The sequence below is a fragment of the Symphalangus syndactylus genome, chromosome 2 (genome assembly GCF_028878055.3).
Source record: "Symphalangus syndactylus isolate Jambi chromosome 2, NHGRI_mSymSyn1-v2.1_pri, whole genome shotgun sequence".
Classification (NCBI taxonomy): domain Eukaryota; kingdom Metazoa; phylum Chordata; class Mammalia; order Primates; family Hylobatidae; genus Symphalangus; species Symphalangus syndactylus.
The window spans coordinates 65,278,265-65,297,646 of NC_072424.2; the positions used below are offsets into that span (position 1 = coordinate 65,278,265).

Genomic DNA, 19,382 nt, shown 5'->3' on the forward strand with positions numbered 1-19,382 from the left:
GCTAATTTTTGTATTTTTTGTAGAGACAGGGTTTCACCATGTTGGCCAGGCTGGTCTCGAACTCCTGACCTCATGATCCACCTGCCTCGGCCTCCCAATGTAATTTTTATTTGAAAAAAAGGAAAAGATATTTGTTTCACGTTGGGGTAAAAGAACAGAAGGCAAAGGTGCATATGTTGCTGTGGTCTCCAAGAAAACTAGGCAGAAAATATGAGGAAAGCACTGAAAGTGTATTATTGCCATAAATTTAAAATGCCCTAGAAAAGCCAAAGAAAAGAATAATGCCCCCTTTTGGGACTTTGAAAAGTATTTTTAAAAACCTCATGAGTAGATGTCTTCTTTAGAGAGCAGGTAGCTATACTCTGTAGAATACTGACTAGTAATCATTGTCAAAATGTGTTATGTAAAATGCCACACATCCTCCTTTAAGATTATATTTGCTGCCTTCAGTTATTCAGAATTGTTGCTATTGAGAATGGCAGGCTGCCAGAGAGTGAAAGTGTTAAGGAAACACTCTTTGATGTCCAGCCTTAGAAACAGGTGAGGGGAACAAGCTGGTAAATATGGCTTATTTTCATTTCATTCTTGTACATGTTGACTAACCCTTATCCAAAATGCTTGGGACCAGAAGTGTTTCAGATTTCAGAATTTTTAGGATTCTGAAATATTTGCATTATATTAATTTGATATGAGCATCCCAAATCTGAAAACCTGAAATCCAAAGGGCTCTAATGAGCATTCCCTTTGAATGTCATGTTGGCACTCAAAAAGTTTTAGGTTTTGGAACATTTCAGATTTTGAATTTTCAGATTTGGGCTACTCAACCTTTATCTTCATTTTGGCTGACACTATTTCCTCTTCTTTGATGAGAAATCTTAGGCTGAGGGAAATTTTAATCTGCCAAAGGAACCTAGAAAGTAATTGACAATGATAGGATTAGAAGACAAGTTTCTTGAACTCTGATTTTCAAATTATGAGCCTTTCAGAACAATGAAGTAATTAAGTATTTTTGATTAAGACAAAGATAAGCACAGTGGCATTGTTAGACATTTCAGTAGTTTACAATAATTTTTTCTCTTTTTATTTCCAAATGTTAACACTTTGCCATGTGTCTTCTTCATTCAAGTGGCTCTAATAAAATATCATAGACCAGTTGGCTTAAGCAACATTTATTTCTTACAGTTCTGGAGGCTGGAAAGTCCAAGATGAAGATGCTGGCAGATCAGGTGTCTGGTGAGGGCCCTCTTCCTAGTTTGCCGACTGCTGCCTTTTTGCCGTATCTTCATGTGATGGAGAGAGAGATGGCTCTGGCCTCTTCCTCTTCTTACAAGGCACTAATTCCATCATGAGGACTCTACCCTCATCACCTCACTAAACCTAAGACCCTTCTCCAAATACTAATCACATTTGGGGATTAGGGCTTCAACATAGGAATTTTAAGGGGTAACACATTTAGCCCATAGCACATTACACATACAATAAAACATTTTTGTTTTATGATATTCTTCTATCCTATTTGTGTGAACATGTATATAATTTTTTTCTGATTTTAGAGTAAGATTTAGACAAGATGCTTCTTTGTCCTAACATTCTTCAGTGCATGTTTCCTAAAAACAAGGACATTCTCTTATATATAATCAATAAAATTATCGAAATTGAGACATCAGTACTGATATAGTACTATTACCTAATTCATGGACCTTATATAAATTTTTCCAGTTGCCCCACCAATGTCCTTTATAGCAAAATAATTATTTTTCTTGGACTTCAGTCCTCTCCAGGATTACAGTTTGCATTTAATTGTCATGTCTCTAGTTTCCTTTAATCTAGAGAGTTCCTCCATGTTTTTTCATGTCATTGATATTAACACAGGCCATTTAATTTAGAATATCTCTCAAGTTATGTTTATTGAGTTTTATGATTAGATTTAGGGTTTTTTTGGGGTCAGGGATATCATAGAAATGATGCGTCCGTTTTAGTGCAGTATATAAAGATGTACGTGGTATCTATTTGTTCCATTACTGGTGATTTATCTTGATTTTTTTTTTTTTTGAGATGGAGTTTCACTCTTGTTGCCCAGGCTGGAGTGCAATGGCATGATCTCAGCTGACTGCAACCTCTGCCTCCTGGGTTCAAGCAATTCTCCTGCGTCAGCCTCCCAAGTAGGATTGGGATTACAGGCACGTGCCACCACACCCGGCTAATTTTTGTATTTTTAGTAGAGATGGGGTTTCACTGTGTTCGCTAGGCTAGTCTCGAACTCCTGACCTCAGGCGATGCACCCAGCTTGGCTTCCCAAAGTGCTGAGATTACAGGTGCGAGCCACCCCACCTGGCCTAATCCTGGTTTCTTGATTAAGGTAATGCCTGCTAGGTTTCTCCACATAAAGTTACCAGTTTCCTCTTTGTTCTTAATAAGTGTCTTTTTGGAGAGAGACTTTGAGACTAGATAAATAATTCTTTCTCATCAAACTTTCACCTACTGGTTTTGTGGTCTGCTACTGTTGTCAAATGATAACTTCCTAATACTTCATCATTACCTATACATTTATTGGCATTCTACTCTGGAAATTTCCCTTCTTCCCCCCTTTCTCTCCCTCTTTGTATTTATATGAACATGGACTCAAGGATTATTTTATTGTGCAGGTTAGAATTCATTATTATCATTATTTTGATGCTCAAAATGTCCCAGATTTGCACAGTGGGATTAAACAGTTTCTTTTTAGCATATCAAGATGTTCCAGGCTTTTCTTGTACTTTCCCTGCCCCAACCCTGAAATCATACATTTCTTCAAGGATCCTTTATTCCCTTTTTTTCCAGAATGGTATTTAGAAACCAGAACCTAGGCATTTGGTATACACATTGATACTGGAGTATCATTACTTTAGACTCTTTTAGCAGACAGAGCTATGAAATATATATGCATGTGTATGCATACACACCTATCTAAATCTAGTTCTGTGTGTGTGTGTATAACAAAGAGTTCTACATTGATTGATACCTACAATTTTGATCTAACATCACTGTGTTCATTCTAAACTTCCCCTTACCCATGTTTGTTCCATTATCTAATGGTGAGGATTCTAGCTCATTATGCTCAAGATATTTACTTATTTGCTCAATCCTAGAATAGATAATGAGTAGTTTCAGAATTTCTAATATTTAACTGAGAAAAAACCAAACCTACTAACTGAAGTATGTATTTGTATGTAGTTCTCTTTGCTTTTAGTTTTACAGCATACAGTAAAATACTATGTTTTAGAATATTTGAGTTCTCTTTTTCTCCAAGTATAATTTTGTAGACAGTCGATTTTGGTTTCTATTTGTATTTAACTTGAGATTCCCCCCATCCTTGTTGATTATACTTACAATACCCTGGAAGTTTTGGCATGTGAAATTATACTTATTTCAATAAGAAGTTAGAACTGGAAGAAAAAAAGGGAGTGTGGGAAGGAATTAATGGATGGCTACTTTGATAGATAAGGTTGACGTGGTCAAAGTAGCAAATGTTACGTGCAAGAGATTGCTGGGCATTGTGTGTGATGCACACTGTACCCCACTTTCCTTTTTTTTTTTAACACAAGTATTTTACCTTAGAGGTGGTTTTATGTCAGTACATAGAAATCTATCTCATTCTTTTTAAAAGCTGCATGGTATTCCATTACATATAGATACCATATATACCAGTCTGTACTGATGGGCATTTGGGTTGTTTCCAGTCTTCTACTCCAACACAAAGATGTAATAATTATCTTTGTACATATACTGTTGTGCATATGAATGATTATATCAGATAACTTAAAAGAGAAATTAGTAAATTCTGTTTTGAGGGAGGGGCAGATTAGCAGTTGGATATTGTGAAAGCTGCATATGTAAATAAGATGATTTTTTTAATATTTGATTTTTTTTTTTTTTTTTTTTTTTTGAGATGGAGTCTCACTCTGTTGCCCAGGCTGGAGTGCAGTGGTGCGATCTCAGCTCATTGCAAGCTCCACCTCCTGGGTTCATGCCATTCTTCTGCCTCAGCCTCCCGAGTAACTGGGACTACAGGTGCCTGCCACCACACCCAGCTAATTTTTTTTGTATTTTTTAGTAGAGACGGGGTTTCACTGTGTTAGCCAGAATGGTCTCGATCTCCTGACCTCGTGATCCACCCGCCTCAGCCTCCCAAAGTGCTGGGATTACAGGCATGAGCCACCGTGCCCAGCCAAATATTTGAATTTTAAGTTATCAATTTCTAAGCTATAAGTTGGTTGAAAGATAAACAATACAACATTTAAAAGTACTTTTTCATAAAATTAATTGCTGCAATTCATGGGAAAATTGTTAGTTACTAAACTCTATCACAGCTGTTAACACTAACAGTTTAGATTTAAATCTGTCATTGTTAGTATAAAGAAAAGGAAGTGAAAACACTTTCATATTGCCTTGGAACAAAAGAAAAAAGTCAACTTTTTTTTTTTTTTTGAGACAGGGTATCACTCTATCACCCAGGCTGAAGTGCAGTAGCGTGATCTTGACTTACTGCAACCATCGCTTCCTGGGCTCAAGCAATCCTTCTGCCTCAGCCTGCCCAGTAGCTGGGATTATAGGTGTGCACCACCACACCCAGCTAATTTTGTAGACATGGGGTTTTGCCATGTTGTCCAGGCTGGTCTCAAATTCCTGGACTCAAGCAATCCACCTGCCATGGCCTCCCAGCATGCTGGGATTATAGGTGTGAGCCGCTGTGCCAGCTCAAACAACTTTTTATTGTTTGCTATTCACCATAGTTTATAAAGACTATCCCTAGCAGGATGTGTAAATGTTAATGTACATATACTTTGGGTGTGTTTAGTAACAAACCAAATAAATATATCTTAACTTTGAACTACATATCCATATTAAGACCAGAGAAAATTATTTTACTGTTTCATAGTATTATCTAGAAAAATTAATGTATCTGTCAAATACTTACAGATTATCTGGCTTTGTTTATTTCTCCTTCTGGGTTTACATTTTCAGTACCCTTTTGTACCCATGCTATAATGGGTTCAGGGTGTTGGGGAGGAAGTAAAAATCATGTCCCTCATATGAAGGGCATTTTTGTCCTCAAGTTGACCTCATTATTGGTTTTTTAACCTAGCCTCTCAAAGTCTTTTTTTTTTTTTTTTTTTGAGACAGAGTCTAGCTCTGTTGCCCAGGCTGGAGTGCAGTGGCGCGATCTCGGCTCACTGCAAGCTCCGCCTCCCGGGTTCATGCCATTCTCCTGCCTCAGTCTCCCGAGTAGCTGGGACTACAGGTGCATGCCAGCACACCTGGCTAATTTTTTGTATTTTTAGTAGAGACAGGGTTTCACTGTGCTAGTCAGGATGGTCTCAATCTCCTGACCTTGTGATCTGCCCGCCTCGGCCTCCCAAAGTGCTGGGATTACAGGCGAGAGCCACCGTGCCCAGCCAATCAAAGTCTTTTAAGTGAGTTAATTATACTTAACTTTGTAGATGATAAGAAATTTATAAACAAAATTTAACTTTCTTAAGCTCATGAGTAACTTCTGCTGTGTTCCATTTTGCACAGTGACTTGGTAACCTAGCCAAGGATTTTATGCCTCCTAGTAGTTCTTGTTAGATCAGTAGCTGGAAGAGTGAGGCCTACTTTTGACCAAACATATGTCAGAAAGTGGTTTCAGCTGGTTGATAGGAAATTTAGGGGGAGAGGCAACAGCAGAATCTCTCTGCAGTCAACATGGAGCTTCAGAATTTCTTCAGGTAACCAAAGGTTGCACAGGGTCTACTCCAATGATAAAAATAAAAAGAATTGTTCAAATAGAAAATTTAACAAGGAAGACTATATCTAAAAAGAAATTTATATATGTTTTTGATTATATATGCTCTTTTGTCCTAGCTAGCAATGTCATTTATATAATTAATAAATTTGTTTTTAACAGAGGTGCTCATTAAGGTGCTTGTGATTTGATTTCTAAGAAAGTAAGTTGAGGGCCAGGCACGGTGGCTCACGCCTGTAATCCAGCACTTTGGGAGGCCAAGGTGGGTGGATCACTTGGTCAGGAGTTCAAGACCAGCCTGGCCAAAATGATGAAAAACCCCATCTCTACTAAAAATCCAAAAAATTAGCCAGATGTGGTGGTGTGCACCTATAGTCCCAGTTACTTGGGAGGCTGAGGCAGGAGAATCGCTTGAACCTAGGAGGTGGAGGTTGCAGTGAGCCGAGATCACACCACTGCACTCCAGCCTGGGTGACACGGCTAGACTCCATCTCAAAAAAAAAAAAAAAAAAAAAAAAAAACCAAAACAGAAAATATAAGTTCAGGAAAATAGAAGAAAAAGTAACCTTTTTACAATATATTACAGTATATTTAGGACTCATCATTTGTTTCTGTCTCTTTCATAGTAAAAAGATGATTACTAGTGTTTTCTAGCAGATATATTGCTCTTGTTACTTTTATATAACTTCAGTGAGTAAAGCTAAATATAAGATTAAGAGCTGTATTCTTAATAAATACATTAACTTAAGCAGGATTTAACCTGATTAATACTGAAATTATTTACCCTCTTCTTTAAAACTTTCTGTGTGGTGAGATTCCCACATATTCTTTACAATACCTCCTAAATCTCTGTCTACTTTCTGATACTTTTCTGTTATTCTCTTTTACTAGTTCTTTTAGCATCCTCTGCTGTTTTTTTTGTAACTTATTTCAAAATATCTTATGTAACATTGCTATAATCTGGTACTACAGTGATATTTGCACTTTCCAGCAATTAACATTCTGGTATACCTTGTTTTCTTTAATGTCTACATTAGAGAATGAACCAGAAAAAGACACCTTGGCCAACCTGACAGTGAAAAAATAGCTCCTAAGCATCCAACAAAAAGGATATGGCCAAAAGAGACAGATCTGAAGGTTAATCCTGACACACTGTACTTTACTTTTTGCTCCACTGAAGGAAAGGAGTACTTAGATTGGCTGCTAATTTGTTTCCTAAGCCCTTCTTTTTATGTGAAAGCCAAAAAGTGAGGGAGAAGTGATAAGAAAGAAAAGAGGGGGGAGAAAAGGGGCCACAGCAGCTTTATTGGTGCAGGTATGGTGATGATTTGGAGTAGCAGTTGGATCCTTAAGTAGCCCATATTCTGACAGGACAAAGAGATCAACCCTGTTTTTTGGAGAGTCAAAAGGTTGTTTGTTTCCATTGAAGGCTTCTAATGTCTTTTTTTTTCTTTTTTTTAAAAGAGATGGTGTCTTACTCTTTCACCCAGGCTGGAGTGCGGTGGTGGCATCATAGCTCACTGTAGCTTCAAACTCCTGGGCTCAAGCGATGCTCCCACCTCAGCCTCCTGCATAGCTGGGATGATAGGCATGTGCCACCACTCCTGGCAATTTTTTTTTTTAAGAGAAGGGATTTTCCTCTGTTACTTGGGCTGGTCTCCAACTCCTGGCCTCAAGTGATCCTCTTGCCTCAGCCTCCTGAGTAGCTGGGATACAGGTGTGAGCCACCACACCCACCAAGGCTATAATGTCTTTTAACAGGTGGAGGTAAAATGGCATTGCCCATAGCTGGGGATTAGGGAAAGGATAAATAGCCATTATATTGTAGCTTTTGAGGATTTAGCGTGAAGAATCTTACACCAGGAGATAAATGAATATGGGAGGAGGAGGAGTGTGAAGCATGGGCACAAACAGCCACCTCTCAGCAGTTCCTTTTGGGTATCACCTTAAAGACACATCATCCGTGTATGAGTCAGCATTTTAGAAGGGCACTAAAACTTGCACTTCACACAGTCTGTAAAATTTATATCTATGCTATCATGATACTAGAGATAATTATAATGTTCAGTTATCTTCTCTGATATATCACCTTATTAAGGTTATTATTTTACATTTTAATCTCTTTTTCTCTAATTTTTTCATCAGTTTTATAATTGAGGAGAAAACATTTTGAAAATTATTCTTTATTTAAGATGTTGGCCAGGTGCAGTGGCTCATGCCTGTAATTCCAGCACTTTGGGAGGCTGAGGCAGGAGGATCACTTAAGGTCAGGAGTTTGAGACCAGCCTGGCCAGCATGGTGAAACCCTGTCTCTACCAGAAATACAAAAATAAGCCAGGCGTAGTGGCCTGTGCATGTAGTCGCAGCTACTCAGGAGGCTGAGGTAGGAGAATCCATGAACCTGGGAGATGGAGGTTGCAGTGAGCCGAGATCGCACCATTGCGCTCCAGGTTGGGTGACAGAGAAAGACTCTGTCTCAAAAAACAAAACAACAAAGATGTAAGGAAAGTATATGGGGCATCTTAGATTTGCATTAAGCAGTTAAAAAAAAAAGCCAAACATTAGTTTAAAGAGCCAATCTTCAGACGCCTGGAAAACTCTCCTACATAATTTTTTGGTGGAAAATCTGTGGTATTTTTGGTATTCTTATGCTTTTCGAATAGAGTTTGTAGTCCACCACCAGGCTGTGTGCATCGCTTTTCAGCATATAGACTTAACACTGTGGTGTGGGTTTGGATTTGGTAACACAAAGAGATCTGTAACTAAGGAGGATGTCTTTTGTTTCTGTGGCTTAGGTCAAAGTTCCTGTCTTATTAATTAAGCATTTCCTTGGAGGTAGAATGTTCTACAGCAAATAAATAGGCACAGGTTAGTCAATTTAATATAATGGACTTTTTGCTTTCTCTCAGAACTTGGGTAATTATATTTGCAGCATTTACAAATGAAAAACTTCAACTCACAACTGTTGATTCTAATATATTAACCAAAAATACAGAATCTCATTGCGATTATCAAACTTTGAGTTGGAATAGAGCTATTTCACCAACAAAGTATTATGGTTTTCTTAAGGATATCGTGAGCTGCAGTTAGGACCATTATTATAAAGCACTTTTTTGGGGTATTGGTGCTTATTATAAAACATTGCTTTATTTTTATTTTCAGGAAATCAATGAGCTGATTTATGATACAGGAAATATAAGCCAGATTAGCCACGTCCTTCTGAAATAATAATAGCAAAAATAATAGTTAAGAGCATGCATAATCAATATGCAAATAGTAAACTTTATGTACATTAGAGATACAGTTTACTTTTGTTGGAGTTAGTAAATTATTCAGATCTGCTACAGAATTATACAGATATAAAGTATGATGAGAATATTCTTACATAAGGATTTATTATCTACTATATTTCATAAGGACTAAATTCATTTATAAATAATACTGACCTGACTCTTCCTAACCCACTTAACGAACTACCAAAGCCTTTTTATTTGCAATTAAATCTATTATAATTTAAAAAAAAACTTTAAAAATAGGCCAGGTGCAGTGGCTCACACCTGTAATCCCAGCACTTTGGGAGGCCGAGGTGGGCAGATCACTTGAGGTCAGGAGTTTGAAACCAGCCTGGCCAACAATACTAAAAATACAAAAAATTTAGCTTCGTGTGGTGGTGGGTGCCTGTAATCCCAGGTACTCAGGAGGCTGAGGCAGGAGAATCACTTGAACACGGGAGGCGGAGTGAGCTGAGATAGTGCCACTGCACTCCAGCCGGGGCGACACAGCAAGACTCCATTTCAAAAATAAATATAAAAATAAAAATGAATATGCAAACTGATCAATTAAAAAGTAATCAGGGTGAACTTGATGAAATACAGTTAAAGTAGCAGGGGATGAATTTTTTTATAGGTAATATCAACAATTTTGTTTTCCTAATCTCATTATTTAATATACTCAAAATCTCTCAGAGCTTTGACTAGAGATTGATAGTGGTAAATCTAGTTGTTGTCATATTTTCCCAAACAGAACTATAATTTTTTAAAGAGGATACATTATTGGTATGTTTCTTTTAATCTAAAACTAGTTAGAAATTATTAGTTTGCTAAATTACAGCAAACATAGTATGCCTGTCCTGTGTTTGAAGAAGTCTTATTAAAATAATGCTCTTTAATTTTCTTCCTTACCACCCTCTCATCTCCCCCTTTTGTTTTCAAAGAGAAACTGGTAGTCTGGGTAGATTCAGAGCATCTTTAAGAGAAAATGTCTTGGGGAGCCCCAAGGAACTGTTGAAGTTAAGTGTGCCATCGTTAGTGTATGCTGTTCAGAACAACATGGCTTTCCTAGCTCTTAGCAATCTGGATGCAGCAGTGTACCAGGTAAGTGGAGTTAATGATAATGAAAAGCACAGAATCTTTTATGGTAAAAAGAGTTTTTATTAACTCTTTATCATATTATCAAATTTTTTTTTTTTTTTTTGAGATGGAGTCTCGCTCTTTCGCCCAGGCTGGAGTGCAGTGACGTGATCTCAGCTCACCGCAATCTCCGTTGCCCAGATTCAAGCGATTCTCCTGCCTCAGCCTCCTGAGTAGCTGGGACTATAGGCCCATGCCACCACATCCAGCTAATTTTTTGTATTTTTAGTAGAGATGAGGTTTCATTATGTTGGCCAGGATGGTCTCGATCTCCAGACCTCGTGATCCACCACCCGCCTCGGCCTCCCAAAGTGCTGGGATTACAAGTGTGAGCCACCGTGCCCGGCCATTATCAAATATTTTTTATTGATAATTGTATCAATGATACCAGAAATATTTGTATCAGAGACTAACATTAACTGAATTTATTAATTTATTCTTTTTTTTTAGGTGACCTACCAGTTAAAGATTCCGTGTACTGCTTTGTGCACTGTTTTAATGTTAAACCGGACACTCAGCAAATTACAGTGGGTTTCAGTTTTTATGCTGTGTGCTGGAGTCACGCTTGTACAGTGGAAACCAGCCCAAGCTACAAAAGTTGTGGTAAGAAACAAAATGCACACCGTAACTTCCCATAAATAGAAAACTTCCTTAAGTCTTATACTGTTCAGTTACATTGATGCATGCAGCATGACTACATTTCTTTGATTTAAAATAACTTTTGCCTTATAGATAGGCCTTTTTTCTTTAGCATATTATTAGGGATAATAATACTTATTGGTTGTTTCTCAGAAGAGAAGATGCAAAAATATGTTAGAGATGGAAGGTACCTTAGAAATAATGTATTCCGTCCCTTCCATTTTATGGATGACAGTCCCCAAAGAGGTGAAGGAACTTGTCCTAAATTAGTTAATAGCTAACTTGTGACCACAGCTGTGCCAGTTTCCATACTGTATATGTTTAGAACTTCTAGACCTCAAACATCTCAGAAACACTGGGCAAGCTTTTTCTGCATCTAGTTTTCATCTTCTCTCTCAACTGTCAGTCTCTGGCACATCTCCCTACTGTCAGCGATCGGGATGACAAGGGGAGTGTTCTTACTGATAATTGATAATTATCTTTAGTTTTTAAGAGTTAATGTGAAGGTACATAACTGATTTTTAAAGAGTTAATGCTAAGATACATACGTGATTTTTTTTCTTATATTGTATGCCTCAATCAGTTATTTCCCCAAAGAGAAACAGGAAATGGGATGCCAGTGAATAGTTTTGTGAAGGTCAGAAGTTTCCTACAGTTGAATATTTAACTTTTAGCAAACGGACTATGGTTCTCTTAGGAATGGAAGGCAGCTGGGATGTACAGTGCTTGTGAACAGTATCATATCCCCACCCTCCAGGTTTCCTCCTTCCCCAATTAAAACCCTACTGTTTCTTTCTATAATATGGTTTCTAGACAGAGACTTCCTGATCCCTGCCTTCTGCCCCTACACTTTTCCTTATATTTTTCTCCTAGATGCATTCATCTGTCATTGTTTCTCAATATATCCTAAAATTCCACTGTCTCCCAATGTTGTCTAAGTAATATGAGGCACAGCTTGGTAATTACACCTTTGTTCTGAGTACTGGAGACTTGTTATACAGTCATGCATTGCTTAACAAAGAATATAAGTTCAGGGTTCTGAGAGATGGCATCATTAGGTGATTTCACTGTTGTGCAAACATCATGGAGTATACTTACACAAATCTAGATGGTATAGACTACATACTACACATCTAGGCTGTACAGTATAGCCTATCGTTCCTAGGCTACAAACTTCTGCAGCATGTTACTGTGCTGAATACTGTAGCCAGTTGTAACACAGTGGTAAGTTTGGTGTACATAAACATAGAAAAGGTACAAATATAGTTTTATCTTACAGGACCGCTGTTTTATATGTGGTTCATCATGGACTGAAATGTCATTATGTGGTACATGACTGTTAATTTCTGGGGGGCAGGCAAAGTATTTTACAATTGATCATAAACCACTACATGTAACTGTGTCACCCAAATAGTTTGTCTCGAATGTATCTTGTATCCCTCTCACCCCACTGTTCCCTCAATCTGTCTGCACTGCCATGCACTCCTCCAATACTGGTTAAGTGGGTTCCAAGTGTCAGGACTGGAATAGACTCTCCTTGACACTAGAACTCAAACTCTGGCTCATTCTAAACCAGAATGCAGGTTGAGTTTGTATTTATTAAGCTCTTGTTAGCTTTGGGTCATTGCTCAGCCCCTTGAGTTCTTTCCAGTTCTTACCCATTATTAGCTTCTCCTTTGGGTGTTACGCTTTCCAGAGTCAAAAAAATATGCCTTCTGGGTCTTTAATGAAAATTTTAGATAGAACAGGACTAGAGTTCTGTGGCTGTACTTTTAGAATTCTCTCTAGCTTGATCTTTTTCTTGCTTACTGAACATACCATCTCTCATAGTTTTTATGGGTCAGGAATTTGAGGGTGCTTTAGCTAGCTGGTTCTGGCTTGAGGTTGCAGTCAAGATATTGGCTAGGGCTGCAGTCAGCTGAAGGCTTGACTACGGCTGGAGGATCTGTTTCTAACGTGGCTTATCTATATGCCTGGCAAGTTGGTATTGGTTGATGGTCTAGCTTGATTTTGTTCAATTAACTAGCATTTTTCTGTATGAGCATTCACGCACTTACGGATCGTACCTTTATCCTCACTACATTTCTGTGTTGTCTATAAAAATACTATGCAGCTGGGCGCAGTGGCTCACACCTGTAATCCCAGCACTTTGGGAGGCTGAGGTGGGCAGATCATCAGGTCAGGAGTTCGAGACCAGCCTGGCCAACATGGCGAAACCCTGTCTGTACTAAAAATACAAAAACTTAGCTGGGCGTGGTGGTGGGCGCCTGTAATCCTAGCTACTCAGGAGGCTGAGGCAAGGGAATCGCTTGAACCTGGGAGGCAGAGGTTGCAGTGAAAGCCGAGATCGCGCCACTGCACACCAGCTCGAGTGACAGTGCGAGACTCCGTCTCAATAATAATAATAATAATCATGATGATAATATGCAAGTCTGTCACATTTCTTGCCAAACATTATCTCTGTGGAATTCCCCTCATCACTTAACATTAGGAGTCCTTTCAGTAAGGAAATCTGGTATGTTTCACACTTAGTGAAGTCACACTGTTATCCACTGATGACCATTCAACTTTTTAAGTACAAGTCATCTCTAAATCTGTTCTAACATTTTGCTGGTAATCAATGTAACAATAATAGCTGCAGTCATTTATATTGCACTAAATACTAGCATTATCTAGTGCTTTATATCTAAATGCTTTATATACACTAACTCACCTACTTTTCTTGATAGTCTTTTAAATTTATTTAGCTAGGTAGTCTAGGTGGGTCGAGAATTGCTTGAGCCCAGGAGTTCAAGACCAGCCTGGGTAATATAGTGAGACCATGTCTCTACAAAAAAATTTAAAACTTAGCTAGATGTGGTGATGCATGCCTGTAGTCCCAGCTACTTGGGAAGCTGAGGTGGGAGGATCACTTGAGCCGAGGAGGTTGAGGCTGCAGTGAACCATGATTATACCACAAGATCCTGTCTCAAAAAAAAAACAAAAAAACTTTCTTTAATGCCTTACAGTATTTTTGCAAGCCTCCACTTATTCTGAGTTTTCGATTCCTTGATACTATTCTTAAATTCCTGGTTAGATTCCTCTTGGTGATCTATACTTCGGTTTTGTTCTTGTAAAATCAGAATTCAGTGAAGATGCCCTTATTTAGACATGTTGATTTCCTTATGTATTCTTTTTTTTACTCTTCACCAGAATCTCCTTCTTCAGTAACTCTTAATCTCTCTTGAATGGTCTTCTCACGAGCCATGTAATTCTAACTTGAAGTTTTACATTTTTGAATTTTGATTTATTCAGGACTGGAGCACATGTCTCTTAACTGTGCTGTGTTTGGCTCATGCTCAGATCACATGGTTGCTTTCTTCCAAAGTTTCCATCACATCTGCTTCATCACCCAGCAGTTTCTTGTCAGAATCAAGTCCAGATAAGCCGTTTCCATCACTATTTTTCCTAACTGTAGAGAGATTAAACTGGCAGGAAAGTTAAGTCAAGAATTTATCAGGCACTCTATTTTTAGCAGTTGGAGCTTCCCAGCAGATGTTGGGATAGGTGGTATCTCACACTATGATTTTATTCTATCTATGCCAGTCTTGAAATTTGTATTAGGAAAGTATCCTTGTTAATAATGTATAGTCTATAGCAGTGGTTCTCAAACTTTAGCGTACATCAGAATCAACTGGAAGGCTGGTTGAAACGGATTGCTAGGCCCATTCCCATAGTTTATGGTTCAGTAGGTCTGGGGTAGAGCCTGACAGTTTTTACTTCTAACAAACCCCCAGTGGTGCCACTGCTGCTGATCTGGGGTCCATACTTTGAGAACCACTGGTCTAAAGTATCTTCTGTTTCTCCCTTTATCTTCATGCAAACATTTTAGACCAAGCTTGCTCTCTCAGGTACCACAAAGTGGCACTTTTCTTATATCAGGCTTATTTATTCTGAACAACGTATATACTTCCTTGTCATATTACAGTCATGAATCTCAACCCTCTAATTTCAATGATACTATTGAGATAGTATTTATCTTTCAGGAAAGACTGATGAAAGCTCCTGACAGTTTAGAAAAGAAAGAAAATAAAGTGAAACAGAGGGTTAGGACCCATATACTTAGATCTGTGAGCACTGGTCTCACACTATTTTGGTTATATCTACTTGTCAATTTTGCCTATACATAACAGAGCTGTGTATTATAATCTTCTTTATTCATTTAGTATGTGTCTTAGTCCATTTTCTGCTGCTATAACAGAATACACAGAGTGGGCAACTCATAAAGAACAGAAGTTTATTTGGCCCATGGTTCTGGAGGCTGGGAAGTCCAGAACGCGGTGCTGGCACCTGGTGAGGGTCATTCTATGGCAGAAGGCAGAAGCGATCCCATGTGACAAAGAGGGAAGCGGGCTGAACTCATCCTTTTTATCAGAAACCTGCTCCCTCAATAACTAACTCATTCCCTCAGTAATGGCATCAATCCCTTCTTGAGGACAGAGCCTTCATGATCTAATCATCTCTTAAATGCCCACCTCTTAATACTGTTAAAACAGCAATTAAATCTCAACATGCGTTTTGAAGTAGACATTCAAACCATAGCAGTATGTATAGACAATGTATGTGGTACACAGAAGGTATACTAAAAATTCAATAAATTGGGGAGTCTTAAGAGGCAGCACTTTATCCTGTAGGTGATGAGGAATAAATAAGTTAAATTGTTATCATTTTCAGGATTGATGCTATAAGCTCTTACATTAGAGTGATAATAGAAATTAAGTAGCATGCTGACTTGGCCTGTTCAAAAGTTCATGCTAGAGTGCTTATTGGTATGAGGAAACAGTGGGCACACATTGTATTAAGCATATACTATGGCTGTGATTTGAGGGACACAAGTGCCCTGGTTAATTTCTGGAATGGTCTTTTTGTTTAGTTGTCTTATTCTGTAGAATAGCTGTGTCTGATGTGGAATATACTTTTAGTAAGACTGTAACACAGGTTTTTGTATTTATTTGTTTGGACTCTCGGATGAACTCTATTAGTCACTAAAAATAACTTAATTAATATTGCAGGTGGAACAAAATCCATTATTAGGGTTTGGCGCTATAGCTATTGCTGTATTGTGCTCAGGATTTGCAGGTAAATCATGAAAGCATTGTTTTATTCTTTTGTCATATTTTTCGAAAACATCAAACTTTAGACACCAGTCTAGTTTATCTTGCTTTCTCAGTTTTATTCCCATTAAACTTTATCTTCTTACTTATATTTAGTTTTATGTCAGCTGTTTTTCCAGTAAATGTATAGCATTGTTCAACTAAGTTCAGACTCAGTCCCTTATTCATACTTGCAGTTAACTACTTCTGTTATCCTTGACCATCTCAGTCCAGCCAAAAACCCAAAAGTAAATGAAAAAACACCTCTGAAAATGGAGGAAATTAGCCTTCAGAAAGCCCTTTCCTTTTTTCTGGAACTACCACTATCCTCAAGTCAGATCCCGCTGCTTTAGGTTGTTAATGTTACCAGCTAAGTATCTTTTTTTCCCCTATAACCTCAAGTTCTTTCTCTGCTTTAACAGGTTAGGAGCTATGGAGTAGGATCATGAGGTGGGTCGAGAGTACCTTAGAAAACATAATACATAAAACTAACAACCAAACAGGGAGGAAAGACAACACAAAATCACTAACATCAACAATCCATGGAAGTCTGGCATTGTATGTGTAGGGACAAGCACTCCTCCAATGCATCAAGATAAGAAAGTATGAATATTAAGTGTAACATAAAAAAAGTTTTAGAAATAGTTACAGCAGAGATGAAAGTTTAGTTTTTAATATATTCTGCTTAAAGCTTTTAGTAGAATATATTAGTTACAGCTATACATCTTTATTATTTATCTTTATTTGTACCTATTTCAAGTCAGAACTCTATTTTTGACTAGGAAAGCAGGCTGAATACAGAAGTGAAATACTGCTTGTAAATAAGATGTTTTATAGGAGGGGAAAATATAAATTCAGGAATATACTTACTGATAGCATTGTGTTCTAGAAACCAACAAATTGGGAACAAAAATTGAGTTACCTAAAAAATATACTATTTGATTTTTTGCAATATTTTGAACAGTTAAATGATTATGTCCAACATTTTATTAGTTCACTCTCTTAATACACAGTTGAGGAAATGGAGGGTGGTTTAATATCTCTCTGTGTTTAGGGTAACTGATCAGAGGTGAAAATAAGAATAGCTATTTTATGTTCCCATTCCAACACAGACTCATCAAAAATAATCTTGTTTTTCATTAGACTTTTTAGTTGATAAGTAACTGGCAGTTCCTAAGTCTCTAACATGATGTTTATAACTAAAATCTTTAATGGCTTTGTAAAATATACATTCATTTTAAGCATAAATCCAGAGAGATAGGGGACTTTTGTGGGGGAGGGGTATCATATACTCCTTTGAAGTATCTGAAAAAATCTATGGACCTTCAACTCCAGAAAAATGCACATATACACAAAATTTATTATCCAGTTGGGGAGTTCATGATCCTTCTGACCTTGTGTATGAACTTGGCTTGTGGAACCCTGCTTTAAGGGAAAATGGCTTTACACAGCAAATTCTTAAATTTTGGTTGTTACTCTGAAAAGATTCCTAGTGGTGATTATAGATTATATTGCAGAATTAGGAGTATTCATTAGTAGGCAGATATTACAGGGATGTGATTAAGATAATTCACTCTTAATGTAGTTTTTCAGCTGACCAAAGCAAATAATATACTGGCATTAAGTAGTACAGAGAGCTTTTGTGGTCTTACTGCTATAATAAAGGCAGAAACTGTCTTAATTTAACAGCCTTCTGTTAAATGTAGCTTATAATAACTTATAATTAGTTATTATTCTATATAGTCTGTAAAAACATAAATTTATAATGTACAGTATGCCATGTGTCACACAACCTACATAATAAATGCACATTTAAGTAAAGTATGTTTTGTTCCCCAAATCATATACTTTATGTATCTCTAGGGTATTGTTCTAAATGAAAGACATTTTAAGTTAATTTATAGTAATCTTTAATATTTGCATGTCTAATTTTCTTCTTTCAGGAGTATATTTTGAAAAAGTTTTAAAGAGTTCAGATACTTCTCTTTGGGTGAGAAACATTCAAATGTATCTATCAGGGATTATTGTGACATTAGTTGGCGTCTACTTGTCAGATGGAGCTGAAATTAAAGAAAAAGGATTTTTCTATGGTTACACATATTATGTCTGGTTTGTCATCTGTAAGTATCCAGGAATTAAAGGTTCTTAGTAGATCCTTTATTTTTTTTTAAGTTAGATGTCCATTTTAAGCTGTTATAACATTTTGAAATTAATCCTTTGATACTGTAAATACCAGTTTGAATATAATTTTCATTTTATTGACTTAGTTTTGATTGTGAAGGCATAATTGCTTTGGGATAGCAGTGCCCCAAAATATCTGACATATTAGCAAAAAATGTGTAAAATTTAGTAGACCACATAGCCCTCTGGGCATTGTTTTGGAAAAACAGTGTTATATAGGAACTACCACTCAATTTTAGTACAAACTCTCAGATGGCTCCTTCTAGGGAAACAGTATTTTCCTTTTCCTAGGTAAATTAGTATGGCATCTTTGGGGATGAAAATTGCCTCACCATTATGTAATGTTTCATTTATTTGAGTGATAAGATTTTCTTTCTTTCTGTATACAAGTTCTTGCAAGTGTTGGTGGCCTCTACACTTCCGTTGTGGTTAAGTACACAGACAACATCATGAAAGGCTTTTCTGCAGCAGCGGCCATTGTCCTTTCCACCATTGCTTCAGTAATGCTGTTTGGATTACAGATAAGTATGTCTTAGGTTGTGTTGAGTTTCTAACATGGAAGAGCCTCCCATTTCCTTTAATCCCTTATTTAAAAGTGGCAGCTGGCCATACTGTTTACAGAAATTCCTAGCTTTTGTTACTACAGTTTATTCCACCAGTACAGCTGTTCATAGTTGTGTGGGATGTGGCTAAGCAGTACTTTGGTTGTTTAAGTGGTCTTAGAGGTTAAGATGAGGGGTGCTGGTTCTATGTGAAAGTGGGGGACTTTTTTTTGCAGTCAAGGCCTCTCTGTATTTTTAGATATTATGCATAGGACAACTTGAGTGACTGAATGTGAGAAGGTACTCAAGGAAATACATATAAAGACTTTAGGAAATTATTTTCAGCAGTCAGTTTAAACTATATTGGCTTATTATTTAGAAGAATGTAGAAAACATCTTTTAGTCCTCCCTCAGCTTGTACTTTCCAACTGCTTTGGATCTGGGTGTGAGACGGTTTTGAAAAGAATCAAAATCTAGATTTTGTCTTTTATATCTTTGTTTCATTCAATATGTAATTAATACAAAACTCATTAATATAGGTGGCATTCCAGTACCACTGCTTTGTTAGTCCTAATATAATTTTCCCAACTCTCACACCCAGCATTAATTTGGCTTCTAAATTATTTAAGCAATGATACTGACTTAACATTTCAGGGTGCTTTTATAGTGTAATAATTTTCTTTACTGATCAATTATTATAATGTAAACCAATGTA

The 19,382-nt window shown here is 37.2% G+C and overlaps 1 protein-coding gene across 5 annotated transcripts in view; it reads left to right on the forward strand.

Annotated features, from left to right (window-relative positions):
* Nucleotides 1-19,382, forward strand: part of SLC35A1 (solute carrier family 35 member A1) — a 39,856-nt gene that overhangs the window by 18,123 nt on the left and 2,351 nt on the right. For 3 of the 5 annotated variants that reach the window (XM_055258113.2, XM_055258152.2, XM_055258123.2), the window contains 5 exons: nt 9,978-10,137; nt 10,624-10,776; nt 15,864-15,930; nt 17,888-18,064; nt 18,516-18,650. In XM_055258113.2, the coding sequence (XP_055114088.1) occupies nt 9,978-10,137; nt 10,624-10,776; nt 15,864-15,930; nt 17,888-18,064; nt 18,516-18,650 (692 nt within the window). The remainder of the gene's footprint in view (nt 1-9,977; nt 10,138-10,623; nt 10,777-15,863; nt 15,931-17,887; nt 18,065-18,515; nt 18,651-19,382) is intronic. The other 2 variants (XR_010116054.1, XM_055258132.2) reach the window with 2 other exon arrangements.